Source organism: Vulpes lagopus, chromosome 11 (genome assembly GCF_018345385.1).
Source record: "Vulpes lagopus strain Blue_001 chromosome 11, ASM1834538v1, whole genome shotgun sequence".
Taxonomy (NCBI): domain Eukaryota; kingdom Metazoa; phylum Chordata; class Mammalia; order Carnivora; family Canidae; genus Vulpes; species Vulpes lagopus.
Window position 1 is genome coordinate 14796655 of NC_054834.1, and position 19000 is coordinate 14815654.

Sequence of the window (19000 nt, forward strand, 5' to 3'; positions counted from 1 at the left end):
ACAATCCATAAAACAGTTAACCGTATACCCTACTGGCTTGACTACTGCCCTCTGGAAACATGCATAGTACAGGTGTAAATTTAAGGAAAACTGGTTTGATGGGAAGAAAATAAAGCAACTTGGTAAACCCTGACCAGAAAAATTCAGATGATTCTAGTTTTTACCCAGAGCTGGTGGAGAAAAACACCAAAAATTAATACCCACAAAAGAAGACAATTCTTTGTACCCTATGGGTACATGAACACTTACATTTTCTCTCCACGGTCAACCACCTCTGAAAACAGGTTTCCTCTGATAGAATATGCATACAGTTTGCAAAAGTGCCAGGATAGCCATAAACACTATGTAGCTCCCTTTCGAACAAAAGCACCTCATCCACCAGATGACAGAAGAGATTGTCATCATAGAGCAGACACGGTATATCAGCAGCTAACTTCTCAAGAACGAGCATCATAAGCCCCCGGGAAAATTCAAGCTAAAAGAAATACATATGCATAAGGTAATGTAGATGACAAGTTATTCATGGATACATAGAACTCTAAAACTAGAATGCTCAGGACCAAGTCTCTTACCCTCGCATTTACTGAAGGGCCTACTTTGTCTAATATTGGCTGAATCTTCTCATCCAGAAACTGAGTGTGATTCCCGATCCACATAAGTACCTGAGCCAAGTACCATTCAGGCTAAGGAAAGAAGTAAAACAGTTTGAATTCTTAAATCATTCCAATTAGAACGTTACAATTAAACAGCTCTACTTAACTGTATACACACAGCACTTATAAAAATTAGTTGAAAATTCCTATGTATAAGAACACAATTTCTACTCTGAACTTCGAGGTCACACAAGGCTTAATAATCAAGTTTCCCAATGTATTCCCAACAAATTCCAAAACATGGTATAAGTCCATAAAGTCATAAATTTACAATATCATACATATTTAAAATCTAGCACTTTGGAAATATGTAAAATAATGAGCATTACAAAGATCTCATGGTCTTTAAATTGGGTTTAGACCATAACATTCCCAAATAACTTTTTTTTTAAGACTTTATTTATATATTCATGAGAGACACAGAGACAGAGAGAGAGAGAGAGAGGCAGAGACACAGGCAGAAGGAGAAGCAGGCTCCATGCAGGGAGCCCGATGTGGGACTCGATCCCAGGTCTCCAGGAAAACGCCCTGGGCTGAAGGTGGCGCTAAACCGCTGAGCAACCTGGGCTGCCCAAAATAACTTTTTTTTTTTTTTTTAAATTTTTATTTATGATAGTCACACAGAGAGAGAGAGAGAGAGGCAGAGACACAGGCAGAGGGAGAAGCAGGCTCCATGCACCGGGAACCGGATGTGGGACTCGATCCCGGGTCTCCAGGATCGCGCCCTGGGCCAAAGGCAGGCGCCAAACCGCTGCGCCACCCAGGGATCCCTCAAAATAACTTTTAAACTTGATTTTTTTCTGCTCTGTCTTTTGAAAAGGTAAATTAAGGAAAAACAACAACACATGCCTTCAACCAGGTGTAATCATAGAAAAGTAAACCTAAGTAGGCAGCTTTTTAAATTGTCCCTAGAGCCGATCCTACACACCTTCCAAGTTTTGTTGGACAAGTACTCAAAAACACGGAGTGGTAAATCCCTGCTGTGTGCTAGATGCTGGAAATACAAAAGTGAATAAGGGACTCTCTAATTTCAGGGGCTGTAAAGTTTAGGTTTGATGACACAGTGGAACTACACTTTACAAAGAAGTCAACATAACTCACAATTTTGTTACCTCAAATTCTCCCTGCTTCTCTATAGCTTTAGGTTTATTGCTTTGCCTCACTTACTACTTACTAATTGATTCTACTCTTCTTTCCACCAACACCCCATCCTAAAAAGGAGGAGACCCATAAAGTACAAAAGTATAAGCTGAATTTAAGAACCAGGAAAAACAAACAAACACAGAAATCCATTGCCATTCTACTCCATTCTGTGCAAACAACTGCCTATCCTTTGATTTCTTTAAAATTTTGTAAGGCCTATAAACTCATTTATTTATATATATGGCACATACAATGCCTAGTGTGAGTCGCCATTGATCAACCCCCATCCCCGCACACCCACTTGTGCTGCATTAAATGTAGCAAAGCTCAAGGATAAACAAGGTAGTATCCACCCCCCGGCAACAGTTCTAGTTCTCAACAAATGCAATCAAATTTCATTTTTAAAAAATGCCCGATGGTTTTTCAAGTCAAAGAAAAATCTCAACAATATCTCTGATATACATGGCTAGAATCCCCCAACTACATGTTGGTGATAATTTCCTTACAGCCATTTCCATCATTCCCGTACAGCCACAAACCATTTTAGCATCAACAATCTATTCAGAAGCTAAAACTTGACTATCTTTTGACTTTAGCTTCTCTTTCTGATATAAACTGCAAGGAGCAATCTGCACAGTGAAATGGGGAGCCGGGTGTAAAAAGTGCCCCACAGATGCTATAGCACACACACAGGGGAACTTGAGACTGCTCAGATGATGTGCCAATGAGTGAGCAGATTCTGACAACCCCTCAACAGAAGTCCTGAAATAGATCTATCAAGGCCATTGACAAAATAGGAATTTAGCTCTTTAGAGAAGAGAAACATGAATGGAATCAGATTTTACCTTAAACCAGAGAAAGTATGGAACACTTAACATTTGCTAATTAACAAAAACCAAGGGCCAGAGTTGACAAAGCATACCTTGCTTATCACATTAGTCTGTCGGTTCCCTCGGAAGTGATACCGGAACCTTTTCTGAAGGGGAGTCAGCATAATCTGGATGGGCAGGATGATAGAAGGGGATGCGGGAAGACAGTATTTTTCTGGAAGTTGTTTTGGCTCAGTAAGTAATTCATCTCTGACATAGTCGAGTCAAGGAGAAAGAAAAGTATATATATGTGTGTATGTACATACACACGTATGTACCTACATATATATATACACAATGTATTTTTCCAACAAATATATACGATACTAAGTAAAACTAATTGTAATACAGATAATTTTACACTGCACATGATTACAATAAAAAGTGCACCAAAAATGTTATTAGAATTGATCTTTCCTAAAATAAAAAATAGTAAGGAAGGAAACACATTTAAGTAATCACTTTATTAAATTAACACTAAGTAAAAAATAAATTTTAGGATCCCTGGATGGCTCAGCGGTTTAGCGCCTGCCTTTGGCCCAGGGCGCGATCCTGGAATCCTGGGATTCGTCCCGCATCAGGCTCCTGGCATGGAGCCTGCTTCTCCCTCCTCCTGTGTCTCTGCCTCTCTCTCTATGTCTATAATTAATAAATAAATAAATAAATAAATAAATAAATAAATAAACCTTTAAAAAATAAATAAATATTAATTAATTAACTAACACTAAGTTACTAAGGTCTCCTCCCAGCTGCCTTTTTTTTCCTGTTGTCCCAAGAGACCTATGCATGATGTAAACTTGAGTCAGTCGTATTTCAGACTGAACCCTCACCCCTCACCCTTCCCACATGCAAATCACTCTGAAAGAGAACAATCCAGCCATCTGCAGGTATATACAGATCAAGTCCAAACCAAGTACGCCCATTTGGTTTCTTGGTCACTTTCAAAAAGTTCTACTCTCTAGCCATGAATCCACGCTAGGAAAAAAAATAATTTAGCAAGTTTTAACTCCAACAAAGATACGAGGTTTGTAGTTTTAGAAGCTGACAAAACAGTGTCTCCAGGTTACTGTATATCTCTGGGCCACTGGCTGGTCGACTCAGGCCAACAGTTTGAGACTGGGGAGGTGTGATGAATGGCCAATGAAGCTGAGCTAAAATTTCCTCGAAATCACTGTAACAGAAAAGTAACACATGTATTTCAGTTAAAATGCAAATGTCACCAAATACCACCTGAAAGCAATTCCCATGGAATATGGGGTGAATTCCTTACCTTGTAAGTTTGTCCTTGAGAATCTTATGCCAGAATTTAACAGTGGCTCTCATGAAAGCAAGAAGATGAGTACAAGATGATTCCTGAAGCTTAATGTCAAGTTCCGCCATATACACGAGAGTAGAGGCTGCCTCTGGGACATTATTGGTCATCAGATATTGTTGAATGTTATCACTATAAAATGAGGCAAAGCAAATTTCAAAGATGATCTGTTCAAAATAATTCCAAATGCAGAGAAACTACTTCTCCCTCTTGTTGTATATAAAGTTACATGTAAGGAAGAAGGAAGCACCAGCTAGAAGTGGCTTTTTTACCAATGTGGTCAAAGCTTAAAATTTTTCTAGGAAAGCCTAGAAATCAAATTTCCCATGTAAAACCAACAAATCAAATTCTTTGAAACAGCCAAACAGATCTCATGAGCTACCATTTTGCTTATTTGACTTTATAAAGCAAGCATTTAATTTAAAAATTAGATGTGTGTCAACTATACTTTGATAAAAAGTAAAAATTTGAAAAGTAAAATGAGATGTTTCTTTTGATAAAAATACAGATTTTTTTTTTAAAGATTTTATTTATTTACTCATGAGAGACACAGAGAGAGAGAGGGAGAGGCAGAGACACAGGCAGAGGGAAAAGCAGGCTCCATGCAGGGAGCCCAATGCGGGACTCGATCCCAGTCTCCAGGATCAGGCTCTGGGCTGAAGGCGGCACTAAACCGCCGAGCCCCCCGGGCTGCCCAAAAATACATATTCTAAGGGTTGTTGGGTGGCTCAATCAGTTAATCGTCCAACTCTTGATTTCAGCTCAGGTCATGATCTCAGGGTTGTGAGATCAAGCCCTACCTACGTGGGGCTCAGTGCTGGGGTGTGGAACCTGCTTAAGATTCTCTCCCTCTATCCCTCCCTGGCTCAACTCTCTCTCAAAAAAAAAAAATTTTTTTTTTAAATAATAACAAGGACCCCTGGGTGGCTCAGTGGTTTAGCGTCTGCCTTCGGCTCAAGACAAAATTCCGCAGTTCCTGGATCGAGTCCCACATCAGGCTCCCTGCATGGAGCCTGCTTCTCCCTCTGCCTCTTTCTCTCTGTCTCTCATTAATAAATAAATAAAATCTTTAAAAAAATAATAGTAATAATAATAATAACAACAGGGATGCCTGGGTGGCTTAGCAGTTCAGCATCTGCCTTTGGCTCAGGCGTGGTATCCCAGGGTACAGGATTCAGGTCCCACATTGGGCTCCCTGCATGGAGCCTGCTTCTCCCTCTGCCTGTGTCTCCGCCTCTCTCTCTCTCTCTCTCTCTCTCTCTCATGAATAAATAAATAAAATCTTAAAAACAAAAAAAAGATACAAAAGCAGGTGAACGTTACAGAGAAATGAGGAGATGTGGAAAATCTTGGAAGCCCAAAAGAAGCCAGAAATAGAAATTTATCATGGAAGACCTAAAGGAAAGAGCATGTTATTAAAGAGCGAAATAGCTGTGCTCTAGTTGATTATGAATTTGATTACTATTTCCAATATAATTTCCAGGCCAAATTTCTCTTTTAAACAATTCCAACATCAGACAAAAACTATCCATAACCGTAGTCCTATTTTAATTAATCTATTACCTTGGCTACTATAAGAGTGAGGCTTTTAAACAATTTATTCTACTTAATAAGGTCATTAATATTGTCCCTTTCTGGTATTTTCTCTCAGAGGAGCCATAACAGTGAAGTAAAAAAAAGCAAGTTTTCAAATTCATTCACTGAAAAAAATTTATCTAAACAAAAAAGAGATGGCCTAAAAACCTTAACTTGACTTCTGGAATCACTGGTAACACTACAGTCTTAACAAGCATACCACATTTTCTGTAAATGTAAAACTCATAAGCAAAACAAAGATTTTCACAGTCCTGATAGGTTAAATTCTTTAAAATTTACCATGGGACATTAAGATTCTTGGATGACCTTTCTTCCTCAAGTCTTCCAGACAACATGAATGGTTGCTGACAACTTTAGAGCAAGAGTATACTTAACGCCAAGGCAGGAAGGAACCATGCTGAGGGGCTGGGGGACTCTACGATGAAACCAAACAATCTGCCAATCTAGGCAAAAATGTTCATTTAGCTTGTCTGAAAGGCAATACCAGACACTGATAGTCAACACCACTGACATACATTCATTTCAGAAAGATGTACTTCTGGGGATCCCTGAGTGGTTTATCGCCTGCCTTCGGCCGGGGGCATGGTCCTGGAGTCCTGGGATTGAGTCCCAGGATCGAGTCCCACATCGGGCTCCCTGCATGGAGCCTACTTCTCGCTCTGCCTGTGTCTCTGCCTCTCTCTCTCTGTTTCTCTTATAAATAAATAAAATCTTAAAAACAAACAAACAAAAAGATGTACTTCTTTCCCTCCTAACTCACAGGTAGCAAAACTCTGTTAGTCATTTACAAATACTGTGTAGCACTTATTAGATGACTCCCATTGAAAATAATAGAAATTTAAGAGAAAGCAATCCATTTCATCAGGTGACCATGTCTAAAAAGTAGAGAATATTACTACACTGAAGAATGTTTTTATTAATTTGGTTTTTATAAATAATAGTAGTTTTTATCATGTGTTCACAATACAACTATAGGACTTAAATTTTTTACTTAGATTACTTTCTTTCAAATGCAAATTAAGCTCCCAGAAAAGTTTATGTTCATTCACAATAAAGAGAATCATTATCATAATGCTATTTTCAGAACTGGTAAAATTACATTATTATCATCTTTAATTAACTCAATTATTTAATGACATGCATGCACTCGCTAAGACAGATCCTCAAAGGAAAATAATAATTACGAGAACAAAGCGGCCCTTTTTACCTTAGTTCTTCAATTTGTGAAATCCATTTAAGGTAAGCAAGATGGCGCTCAATCTCCTCAATTTGGTTGATCATGGCCCCAAGATCCTCCATCCAGGGCTGTGCAGTCAGCAAATGACTGTTAATGGAACTGAAGAGATGAGTTTCTTGCTCCAGAAACTGATTAAGGAATTGCTTTGATTCTTCTGCATTTTTTAAGGCACTCTGAATTCTTTTGGGGAATTCTGATGAAATTGTAAGCACCTGACCATACCAAAAACAAAGAACAGCAGCAATCAGATAAAATTTTCATAACCCTTTTTTATTAGATTACCTTCGAAACACATATTTGTTCTAACAGAATTGAAAATTGTCAATTATAAGCTTCAAAGAAAGGTGCAGGAAAAAAAAAAAGTGCGATTTCTGCATCCTGTACCAAACAAACCTAACACAAAATGCTGTACGTGAAGATGTGTGGGGAGCAGCCTCTCGCCCTAGCAAGGACCTTGGGATCTGCCTTCATGAAGCTCAGCACTTTCAGATGGCCCAGTCAGAGGTTATTTTTATGCTTTAGCTACTAAATACTTTCCTTCAAAAATAAATGAAGCTCTGATTCTAAAAATCTGAGTATCTGTTGCAAAAGTAAATGAAGCTCTGATTCTAAAAATCTGAGTATCTGTTGCAAAAGTTACCCAGGTGATTCTGACTTAATTCCAGGTTAAGAACCACTGACTTGGTAAGATGATACCCTGGTAATAACTTGAGATATGGTGTATTTGTTAATTCTTATAGCATATGGAAAAACATACACAAACATCAGGGGTTTTTTTTTTAAGCTTTATTTATTCATGAGAGACACAGAGAAAGACAGAGACACAGGCAGAGGGAGAAGCAGGCTCCATGTAAGAAGCCCGATGTGGGACTCGATCCTGGGACTCCAAGATCACCTGAGCCAAAGGCAGACGCCCAACCACTGAGCCACCCAGGCGTCCCAAATATCAGTTATCAATACAATATAAAGACTATTACAGGGGAACTTCAATTTAATAAACAATGATTAGACACTGTACAAGGCATTGTGCTTGGAATAGACAAGACATAGCATATGCCCTTAAGCTCAGTTCGTATGGAAGAGAAATATAAGCAAATAATTACTGTATTATAGGATTAATGCAATAAAAGAGAGATGCTAGGTGTAATGAGGTACTAAGGCAGTGTTTCCCAAAACTGAATATACATGGGAATCACCTAGAGATCTGATATAATGCTAATTTGAACTCACTAGGTCTGAGGTAGGGACTGAGATTCTGCATGTTTAACAAGCTCCCACACTCTGGAGAGCAAGGTTTTGAGGCACAAGGCAATTAATTGTGCTTGCATGGCTCCCACACAGACCTTCACAGGATGGGCGGGAATTTTCTGGGAAACTTTGGATGGAAAGGGCATTCCAGGCAAAAGGAATGGCTCAGTCATGATCAGAGAACAGCAAAGAGCTGAGTAAGGCACAGAATACAGTTCAAAAAACAAATGTAGAAAGAAGTGATGAGCCTAGACTAGTAGGGAGAGACGAGCTCACAGAAGCATCTTGTGCCTCAGAAGAATGTGGGCTTTCTCCAACAGGCAATGGGAAGCCATTAATAGTTGTTTTGTCTTTTTTTTTTTTTTTTTTTAAGTAGGTTCCAGGGATGCCTGGGTGGTTCAGCAATTGAGCGTCTGCCTTCGTCTCAGGGCGAGTCCAACATCGGGCTCCCTGCATGAGGCCTGCTTTTCCCTCTGCCTGTGTCTCTGCCTCTCTCTCTCTGTTATGAATAAATAAATCTTTAAAAAAACAAAACTGAATTTAAGGTTCAATAAGGTTCAAGTGTAGAACTTGAACTCATGACCCAAGGATCGAGACCCGAGCTGAGAGAGTCAGATGCTTAACCAACTGAGCTACCCACGTGCCCACAAGTTTTTAACAAGGGACTCATTTGGTTAAATTTATGATTTAAAAAGTAATGTGACAAAATATTATGTTTATTCTCCTATTTGCAATAATAAAAACTAGAAATAGCAAAAACGTTGACCAATAAGAACCTGGTTAAGTAAATTATATAGAACCATAGTTGAATAAACCATTAAAAAAGAGAGACCTATATAGATTGATACGAAAAATAGTAGACCACATTAATTATAAAAAAGGGGATCCCTGGGTGGCTCAGCAGTTTAACACCTGTCTTTGGCCCAGGGTGTGATCCTGGAGTCCCCGGATCGAGTCCCACATCAGGATCCCTGCATGGAGCCTGCTTCTCCCTCTGTCTGTGTCTCTGCCTCTGTCTGTGTCTCTTGTGAATAAATAAATAAAATCTTAAAAAAAAAAAAGTAAAGCTATGCATATTTAAAGTACACGTATGCTTATTATGTACACAAAGATTTTAGCTATACTTTATACATGTTTATTTATTTACACAATACAATTTCTGTAAAGAATAAAAACAAGAGACAGTTGCTGTGGGGACAAGAAGGCAGGAGAGGCTGGGCAAACTGCCGAGTGCAGGAGAGCCTGCAGCCCTCAACTGGTGGCAGAAGGGGTGGAACGAGGGCACAGATGGACATGGGAGATGTGAAGGGGGGCAGACTCTGAGGTCTTGGTGACCGGGCAGTGGAGGCAGGATGACAAGCAATCTAGGAAGGCTCCTAGGTTCAGGCCCGAGTGACAGGCAGATGGTGGTGCCATTTTCCAAGGGAAACATCTGAAGAGACAGAAATGCTGAATTTAAGGTTCAGTGAGGGACTCCGGCCAAAGCTTCCATGGTCATCAGGAAAATGAGCCTGACTGGGAAGTGGAGATAGACATGAAGAAAGATGAACTTTTTGAGAAAGCCTAAGGAGAAAAGGAAGAAACTAACACCTAGTAAAATGAGGCAAGGGTTTTTAGTTTGGGTTTTCAGGAAAAGATCTGGGCGTGTCCCTATGCTGAGAGGACAGGACTGGCTGAGCAGCAGAGGAAGAAACAAGAAGCAAGTTCACTCGGGTGGCAGGTGGAACGTGAAGCATGACTGTCTCAGACTGATCCTCTGCTGAATTACGTAGTGGAAAAGGTTGCAAATAAGTTTGTGGAACGTGGGATAGACTGTTCAGTAGTTCATGCTAAGTCCCCTGAATTTGTTCTTTTTGGGAAAAGGAAAAGACAGAATGGCCACATGGGGTAGGTATCTTGGGGAAAGTTCAGAAGAGCAGCTGAGGGCAGAGGCAGAGGAGCCGACCTTCCCAAGGAAGCAGCCATGGAAGGACTGCCGGGGGGCTGAGGACCGCTCACCTTTGCTCTCAAGAGCCCACCATACATATGCATGTATGGCAGAGCTTGCCTGCCAGAAGGGAACAGGAGGACGGGGCGGGGCCATGCTTAGGGAACTGCGGTAGCCATTGTGGAGAGACAGGAAGATGGGAGGCCTGGGGTACTGCGGATGGGAACACAGGACTGACAACCCAGGGGTAACACACCCACACAGCCACACACAGTCTATTTAACCCAGTGTAGTAGTTACAGGACGTACAGCTTTTATCCTTGACAAACACACTCTTGCAAGTAAAAGGATCCACTTATTTTTTAAGATTACATTCATTGGGTTTTTTAAAAACTATTTTAAGTAATACATTCACTATAAAAAGAAAATACTTGGAAATAAAGACATGAAGCAAATAAATCACCTGTTAACCAACCACCCAGAAATAACCATTATTATGTTATACTAATTTTCACATTTTCTCCTTATGAGTGGGCATATACAAAGTTTGAAATGACGGTGCTATAACACTTTTGTACACCATGAAATGACATACTTTTAAAGTGCTTCTACACTTTAAAAGTCACTGTATGAAAAGCTACTTAAAATGCTAGCCGTCATTATGTTTTTAAGACCTAACTCATATCAGCAGGAACTCTGCCTTTTTCTTTTTTAAAGATTTTATTTTTAAGTAAACTCTCCACCCCCCGTGGGGCTTGAATTCACTATCCTGAAATCAAAGCTGCATACTCCACTGACTGAGACTGCAAGGCACCCTCAAGATCTTTTGTCTTTTATGTAATTTATAAAATACTAGCATGCTGTAAGTCCTTAAAAGATATACAACAGTTTTAAATGATTACACTACTTTTCACAAGTATGTCTTCAAAATTCCCTATACAATAATGGGTATGTTTATATTATAGTATGTACCTACTTCTGATATTATTTGAGGTTTTATTTATTTATTTTTAAAGATTTTATTTATTTATTCATGAGAGACACACAGAGAGAGGCAGAGACACAGGCAGAGGAGGAGCAAGCTCCATGCAGGGAGCCTGACGTGGGACTCGATCCTGGGTCTCCAGGGTCACGCCCTGGACTGAAGGTGGCGCTAAACCGCTGAGCCACCAGGGCTGCCCTAAAGATTTTATTTAAAGAAAGAACATGAGCTGAGAAGCCCAACGCAGGACTCGAACCCAGGACCCCGAGATCATGACCTGAACTGCAGGCAGACGTTTAACTAACTGAGCCACCCACGTGCCCCTTATATCAAAGAGTTTTAATACTTGCCTGTTCTTCTAACTGCATTTTATTTTCCGTCATCTGTTCTATGAGTTTATCAAGTTTCTTTAAAGATTTAAGGTCATTTCCAACTTCTTTTTCTATAAATGCAGACACATAGGCAGGGAGATCACCATTATCTGTATCTTCATTGACTTGTTCATTTCCAACAAGAGCTATAATATTTATGTCACCTGAAACGAAAGAATAACAATTATTCAACATTACTAAGTACCACACGGTTAAAGGAAAAATAATACATAGATAAAACAATATATCTACCTTCAAAAGTTTGTAATTTAAAGGAAACACTATATAGGGTGTGCATATATATGTTCATGTATATACATACCAATACACACACACAAAATATATGTATACACACAAAAATACCAAAATGAATATAGTATATATATGTATAAGCATGTGTGTATGTGTATATATGTTCATTTGGACTTCTTTGTACACACACACACAAAAAAATACCCAAATGAATAGTTATAAAGCAATCTATCAAGTACAAAATGCTTAAGAGCTTGGGCAGCCCGGGTGGCTCAGCGGTTGAGCGCCACCTTCAGCCCAGGGCATGATCCTGGCGACCCAGGGTTGAGTCCCACGTTGGGCTCCTTGCAGGGAGCCTGCTTCTCCCTCTGCCTGTGTCTCTGCTTCTCTCTGTGTCTCTCATGAATAAATAAATAAAATCTTAAAACAAAACAAAACAAAACAAAAAAACGCTTAAGAGCTGAGGAAATTCAGAGTGAAAGAAAAGTCTCGAAGTCTGTCTAGTAACCACAGGTTTCAACAGATACTGGCATGACGATGCAGTTACAAGCAGATGTTAGACTTTTCTAGAAGACTTTTATCTTACAAATCTGTTTTATTACTAGAGTTAAAAAATGGTCAAATCTGGGCAGCCCAGGGGGCTCAGCGGTTTAGCACCGCCTTCAGCCCAGGGCCTGATCCTGGAGACTGGGGATCGAGTCCCACATTGGGATCCCTGCATGGGGCCTGCTTCTCCCTCTGGCTGGGTCTCTGCCTCTCTTTCTCTGTAAATAAATAAAATCTAAGAAAAAAAAAAAAAGGTCAACTCTTATTGATGTGGGTTTCACTAAAGTAGTAATATATTTTCAAAATTTGTAAGGAAACAGATTGTGGTCTAGAATAACACCAAAGGAGGACCAATTGCATCTGCCTTGGACCTAGGGCATGATCCCAGAGTTCTGGGATTGAGTCCCGCATCCTACATGGAACCTGCTTCTCCTTCTGCCTGTGTCTCTGCCTCTCTCTCTCTGTGTCTCTCATGAATAAATAACTAAAATCTTTAAAAAATAAAATAAAATGTTAAAAAAAAAAAAGAGAGAAACAGTACTGAAAAGATTTCAAGGATATGAAAAAAAAAATTGAAAGGCTGACCAATGAGTAAAAACTCCTCTTACAAGAGTAAGAAAGTTTTAAAAGTTTCAAATGCAAAAACAAACAAAAAAGCTTCAAACGCCATTGTACACAGATGCTCATGTCAGAAAAAGAAGAATAAAAGGAAGTGCGAGAGAAAACACAAGTTACTATGAAAAACTCAAAACGACTGGTGCAACCACTAAGTTGTACAGTCTGAAGTGAGATTCCTTCCATGGCAAATAAATGAGACTTGGACCAACCCACACTATACTTATTAAATGTGACAAGAGTGGGTGACTCGCACCCCTGAGCCATTCTAGGGAAGAGTGGTAGGAGAGGCAGCACAGACTGTAATGGAGCAAACAATGCCCAATGAAAACAGGAACGCTGTGCAGCTCTGCTCTCACCCCATTTAGGAGGTGGGATTTCCCAAAGAGCCCATTCCTTGCTTTGTACTTGAAAACTGATCATTTCCCATCATTTCCAAGTCAGTTTTTCACTCTGTAAGCATCTATACCCTCCTCCACTATCTACAATGTTCAGGAAATAATTAAGCAACTTAAGCTGCCTCTAATTCTTTATGGAATAAGCCAAGATTCAAATACATAAATAGGGCAGCCGGGGTGGCTCAGCGGTTTAGCACCGCCATCAGCCCAGGGCCTGATCCTGGAGTCCCAGGATCGAGTCCCACGTCAGGCTCCCTGCATGGAGCCTGCTTCTCCCTCTCTCTCTGTGTATTCTCATGAATAAATAAATAAAATCTTTTAAAAAATACATAAATAAGTAATTTTCCATTTTTATTCAAAGAAACAAATTTCTAGTAAACACTTAATCCACTTGAAAGGAAATCAAATTCTCTTCCACTGTCCTAAGTTTGTGGATGCACAATACGGCTCCTCCTTTCCAGAGTATCTCCCCCTATACCTTCCCTGACCATCTGTGCCAAGTGGACGTGCCTACACCCCAGAGAAACCTGAGGGCCACAGGGTTGTCTTGGCAGGAGTGACAGGATCCACAGTTGCTGTCATGTCTCGTGCCACTCCCACTCCACCCCTCTGTGCTCAGATACACTGTTTCCTTTGAAGTATCTGTTTCCATGTGCAGGCTATTCCCTTGAGTTCCCTATGGTATCCTTCTTCTAGGAGAAGGTTAGGAAGCTTGGTATAATGGCAGCTGCCTTTCACTGTGGGGTCACTAAGCTCCCACTAGCCAATATGCTCAACTCCATTCAGTCCACAATTTGAATTATTCCACACACAGGTCTTTATCTCCCTAGATTTAAGTAGCACCTATAGATTAAAAAAAAAATGGGGGGTGGGGGTTGCCTAGGAGGCGCAGGCGGTTAAGCACCTGACTCTTGATTTCAGCTCAGGTTGGGATTTCAGGGGCAAAAGATGGAGTCCCGCGTCAAGCCCCATAGTGGGCTGCATGCTCAGCAGGAAGTCTGCTTGTCCTCTTCTCTCCCCTCTGTACCTCCCCTTGTACACTCTCTCTCAAATAAATAAATAAAATCTTAAAAAAAAAGAGATAATGTAAAAATATAAGTGGAATAACCACTGATCTCCAGATGAAGATAACTGCTATAACAGAAGATCCCAGAGAAAAAGCAGACTTTCTAGAACCTTAGAATAAACCTGAACATAGAGCGCATTTCTCCCCTTCAGCTTTAACTGAAGGATTTGGTCCTCTTGAAACAATTAACAGGGGGATCCCTGGGGGGCTCAGTGGTTTAGCACCTGCTTTCACCCTAGAGTGTGATCCTGGAGCCCCAGGATTAAGTCCCAGGATCGAGTCCCAGGATTGAGTCCCACATCAGGCTCCCTGCATGGAGCCTGCTTCTCCCTCTGCCTGTGTCTCTGCCTCTCTCTCTCTTTCTGTGTCTCTCATGAATAAATAAATAAAATCTTTAAAAAAACAACAAAAACAAAAGCTTGATTGTATTAGCATGTTTAATTACAGAAACTATAGCAATTTCAAGAAAGAAAGAAAAAGAGAAAGAAAGAGAAAGAAAGAAAGAAAGAAAGAAAGAAAGAAAGAAAGAAAGAAAGAAAGAAAGAAAGAAAGAGAAAGTGTGTGTGCACAAGAGATAAAGCTGGGAGAACAATACAGAGCCTCCTGAGGAGCGATACCAGTAGAACTTTGCCCCTGTTCTTCCTAGAGCTGCCCTTGTAGAACTTGGCTCTTTACCAAAAACGAAGTTTTAAGAAAGCAGCAACAAGAGAAAGGCAAGAGGTTATAATCAGCCTCATTGCAAAACAACTGTTACTTCTGATAAAATGAAAATATGAGTATTTTTTAAAAAGATACACCTAAATGCAAAATAGAACTGTCATATACTCCATTATTTCTCTTAAAGATTAACAGAATATATACCAATGTGTTTAGTATGTTTCTCTTCCAGCTCCCCAAAACCAAATTTTCCTTTGTTCTCTTCAGCTTATAAGAATTAAGAGCAGGGTGCCTGGGTGTCTCAGTTTGCTAAGCATCTGCCTTTGGCTCAGGTCATGATCCCAAGGTCTCTGTTCAGCAGGAAGCCTACTTCTCCCTCCCCCTCTGCCTGCTGCTCTGCCTACTTGTGCTCTGTCAAACAAATAAAAGCTTTAAAAAAATAATTAAAAGCTTTCTGTACACTACCAGTACCAGTAGCTCACTCATGAGTGGAAGGAAACTAGCATAAATCTACTAGCCTCAACTTCCCAACTATAAAATTGTAACATTGGCCCAACTCTTATACCTGAGGGTCATAAACAGGATTAAAGTCCAAGTTTCCTGACTCTCAACTCATTTAAAAAAATTTTTTTTCTCCTTCAAATATGAGAATTGGCTGGTCTGCATCACACTTTATCAATACAGAAATCCACCTATGTTATGTACAGGAGTCACAGTATCCTCTTTTTTAATTTATCTTAAATAACTGCATTGTGTGGTGCATCTGCAGACACCCATAGGCTGGGCTATGTGCAGAGGGAATGTCTGGTGAATGCTAAGGTCGCTGTGGCTTTGGGAGCAAATTTTATTTTCACTTACTTTTATTTACTTTTTTTTTTTTTTAAGATTTTATTTATTTATTAGAGATACAGAGAGAGTGAGAGGCAGAGACACAGGCAGAGGGAGAAGCAGGCTCCATGCAGGGAGCCCAACATGGGACTCGATCCCGGGTCTCCAGGATCCCGCCCTGGACCGAAGGTGGCACTAAACCGCTGAGCCACCCAGGCTGCCCTACTTATTTTTTTTTTTTAAGATATTATTTATTTCTTCATGAGAGACAGAGAGAGAGAGGCAGAGACACAGGCAGAGGGAGAAGCAGGCTCCATGCAGGGAGCCCAACGTGGGACTCGATCCCAGGTCTCCAGGATTAGGCCCTGGGCCAAAGGCAGGCGCTAAACCGCTGAGCCACCAAGGGGTCCCTTTTATTAAAATTTTTTTCACCTTTTATATTCTTTTGACATCACCATTTAAATACAGCATAGTATATTCTTAATCAAATGATTTTTTTAAAGATTCATCTATTAATTTATTAGAGAGAGAGAAAGAGCACAAGGCGGGGCTAGGGGCAGAGGGAGAGGGAGAGGGAGAAGCGGACTCCCTGCTAGCAGGGAACCAAAGGCAGACACTTAACTGACTGAGCCACCCACGTGCCCCAAATGATATTAAGATGACACACTGATGATTTGCAAGGTTTTTGTGACTTTCTTCTTCCCTGTATTTGTAAGGAGCACTGCTGATTGCAAAATTGACCAAAAACCAAAGGAGGGACAAGGACAAAGTCTATAGTCTGTCTATCGTTCTACTATATGATGGCTCAGGAGGCATCAATTTCCAGGCATCTGGGCAGAGGGAGAAAAGGGAATGATTTACTGAAAGACATGGGGTACTCTCCAATCTTTAACAAAGGAGCTGAGCTGCGGGAGCTATGCCTGTCAAGTGGACTCCTTAGGGCTTTCCTTCTGAGACAGACCGTGTGAGCAGGCAATGTTAAGGGCAAGCCTGACTCCTTTTTTAAAAATTATTCTATTTATTCATGAGAGACACAGAGGGAGAGGCAGAGACACACAGGCAGAGGGAGAAGCAGGCTCCATGCAGGGAGCCCGACGCCGGACTCATCCCAGGACCCCAGGATCACACCCTGGGCGGAAGGCAGACACTAAACAGCTGAGCCACCTGGGCTGAAGGGCAAGCCTGACTCCTAAAGCCATTATGATAATGTAAGCACCCTTCCTCCTCCCTCCTTCCAAGACCATTTGCCATGGTGAAAAGAAGCAAAGTCCTCTGATGGAACAGCTATTACATGCTTTTCCCTTTCTTCTCTTAACAAATTTCACTTGAAACGCCCCTGAAGACTCCTTGATTTCGAAAAGCCTGCCATGCATCACTCATTAAAATGACGAATGTCCACATCCCTGGCTTATGCTCCTATCCTAGGTAGGAAATAGAGATTTTGACGTTTAAGAAATAGAGATTTTGACGTTTTTCCCTCTTCTTTTTCCAGACCAAGATCCAGGAAACAAGTTACCCCTTGTACTCTTCTTCCCAGACCAACTTTTTTTTTTTTTTAAGATTTTTAAGATTTTATTTATTTACTCATGAGAAACACAGAAAAAGAGAGGCAGAGACACAGGCAGCGGGAGAAGCAGGCTCCATGCAGGGAGCCGGATGTGGGACTCGATCCTCGGTCTCCAGGGTCACGCCCTGGGCTGAAGGCAGGTGCTAAACAGGCTGAGCCACCTGGGCTGCCCCCCAGATCACCTTTTAATGCCAAAGTCACCGGAGGTAAAGTACAACTTAACCAATCACCATTTTGATTTCAATTAAGGTGGTGTGGGCAGCCCCGGTGGCTCAGCCGAGTAGCGCCGCCTTCGGCCCAGGGTGTGATCCTGGCGACCCGGGATCGAGTCCCACATTAGGCTCCCTGCGTGGAGTCGGCCTCTGCCCCTCTCTCTCTCTCTCTCATGAATAAATAAACAAAATCTTTAAAAGAAAAAAAAAATTAAGTTGGCGGTCATCTCTCCTAGGTCGTTAGCCCCTCCGATTTTCTGAAGCTCGATAAGCTGATGCTTCATTAAAACACAGGCGGGCCCCAACTACCCTGAATCCAGGATGGGAGGCAGCAGCGCGCCAGCGAAGCCACCCCAGTCCCTGCGCTAAGTAGGGGTCAGGAGGTGCTGATCTCCAAGCCATCCCATGTTTTAGACACGTACGTAATGACAATCAGCACGTAATACTACGCAAGCCTATTGTGCCAAAAAAAAAAAAAAGATGCATCGATTGGACGCAGGCCAAGCCTCTCGGCTGCCCGCCCGCAGCGCTGGGTTCTGAGACGTCCGGGCAGAGACGCTAAGGTGTGTGGAGTCGCTTACTTTTCTCCCCGACGTCCTTGCTTCCATCGCCACTTTGAGGGCAGCGCTACGGGGACAGACAGAACGACACGGTAAGACCGAAGGGGCCGCGGCGAGTCTTCCGCGAGCCCGAGGGCGTGCTCGGCACCGGGGAGGTCCGCGAGCCGCCCGCCCCCCGCCCCCCGCCCCCCGCCATCCCCCCAGGCCCCCGCACGGACACTGTGCCTCGGGGGACCCGGGCCCCTGCCCCTGCCCCGGGCCCCCAGGGCCGCCTCACCGGGGCTGCCGGCGGGGAGCATCCCGCCTCCGCGCGAGTCCTCGGCTCCATGCGCTGCCAGCGCGGCTTCCAGGGCGCGGACTCGCGGGGCGCCCGAGACGCCGCGGCCCCGCCGCTTCCCCTCCGGTCTCTCTGGTCGCTTCCTCTCCTCCCAGAGAGGCCCTGCCCTGCGCAGGCGCGCCCCCCCCCCCCCGAGCGCCGCGGCTTCCCCCTGCTGGCAGGAGGCCGGCACTGCTGCTGCCCGAGGGGGACCGCGGGGCGGAGGGGGCGGGGGCGAAGGGGGCGGGCCGACCTGCGCAGCTTGGGCAAACCCCACCCACCCGGTCCTTAAGGATCCTTAATGACGGAACTTGAAGCGCCCGTCCCTCCACCCCATAAGTTCCATGTCAACCATTTCCATTTTTTTAAAGATTTTATTTATTTATTCATGAGAGAGAGGCAGAGACACAGGCAGAGGGAGAAGCAGGCTCCATGCACCGGGAGCCCGACGTGGGATTCGATCCCGGGTCTCCAGGATCAGGCCCTGGGCCGAAGGCAGGCCGCTAAACCGCTGAGCCACCCAAGGATCCCCAACCATTTCAATTTATATTTTAGGTGAGATTCCAGATGTTCTGAGAAAGTGAGGGGGCTTGTTAGCCAGCTTTCATGTAATTTGCTTGGTCGGTTTAGTTGGGGGAATTTCCA

At 42.4% G+C, this 19000-nt stretch overlaps 1 protein-coding gene across 2 annotated transcripts in view; it reads right to left on the reverse strand.

Moving 5' to 3' along the window:
• Positions 1 to 18449, reverse strand: part of RINT1 (RAD50 interactor 1) — a 32735-nt gene extending 14286 nt beyond the window's left edge. The window contains exons 1-9 of one of the 2 annotated variants that reach the window (XM_041721966.1): positions 18317 to 18449; positions 18061 to 18106; positions 11318 to 11502; positions 6781 to 7022; positions 3936 to 4109; positions 3687 to 3836; positions 2719 to 2875; positions 573 to 683; positions 250 to 475 (exon numbers count right to left, since the gene is read on the reverse strand). In XM_041721966.1, the coding sequence (XP_041577900.1) occupies positions 250 to 475; positions 573 to 683; positions 2719 to 2875; positions 3687 to 3836; positions 3936 to 4109; positions 6781 to 7022; positions 11318 to 11502; positions 18061 to 18106; positions 18317 to 18367 (1342 nt within the window). In that variant the 5' untranslated portion in view covers positions 18368 to 18449. The other variant, XM_041721967.1, reaches the window with a different exon arrangement.
• Positions 18450 to 19000: the final 551 nt, after the last annotated feature.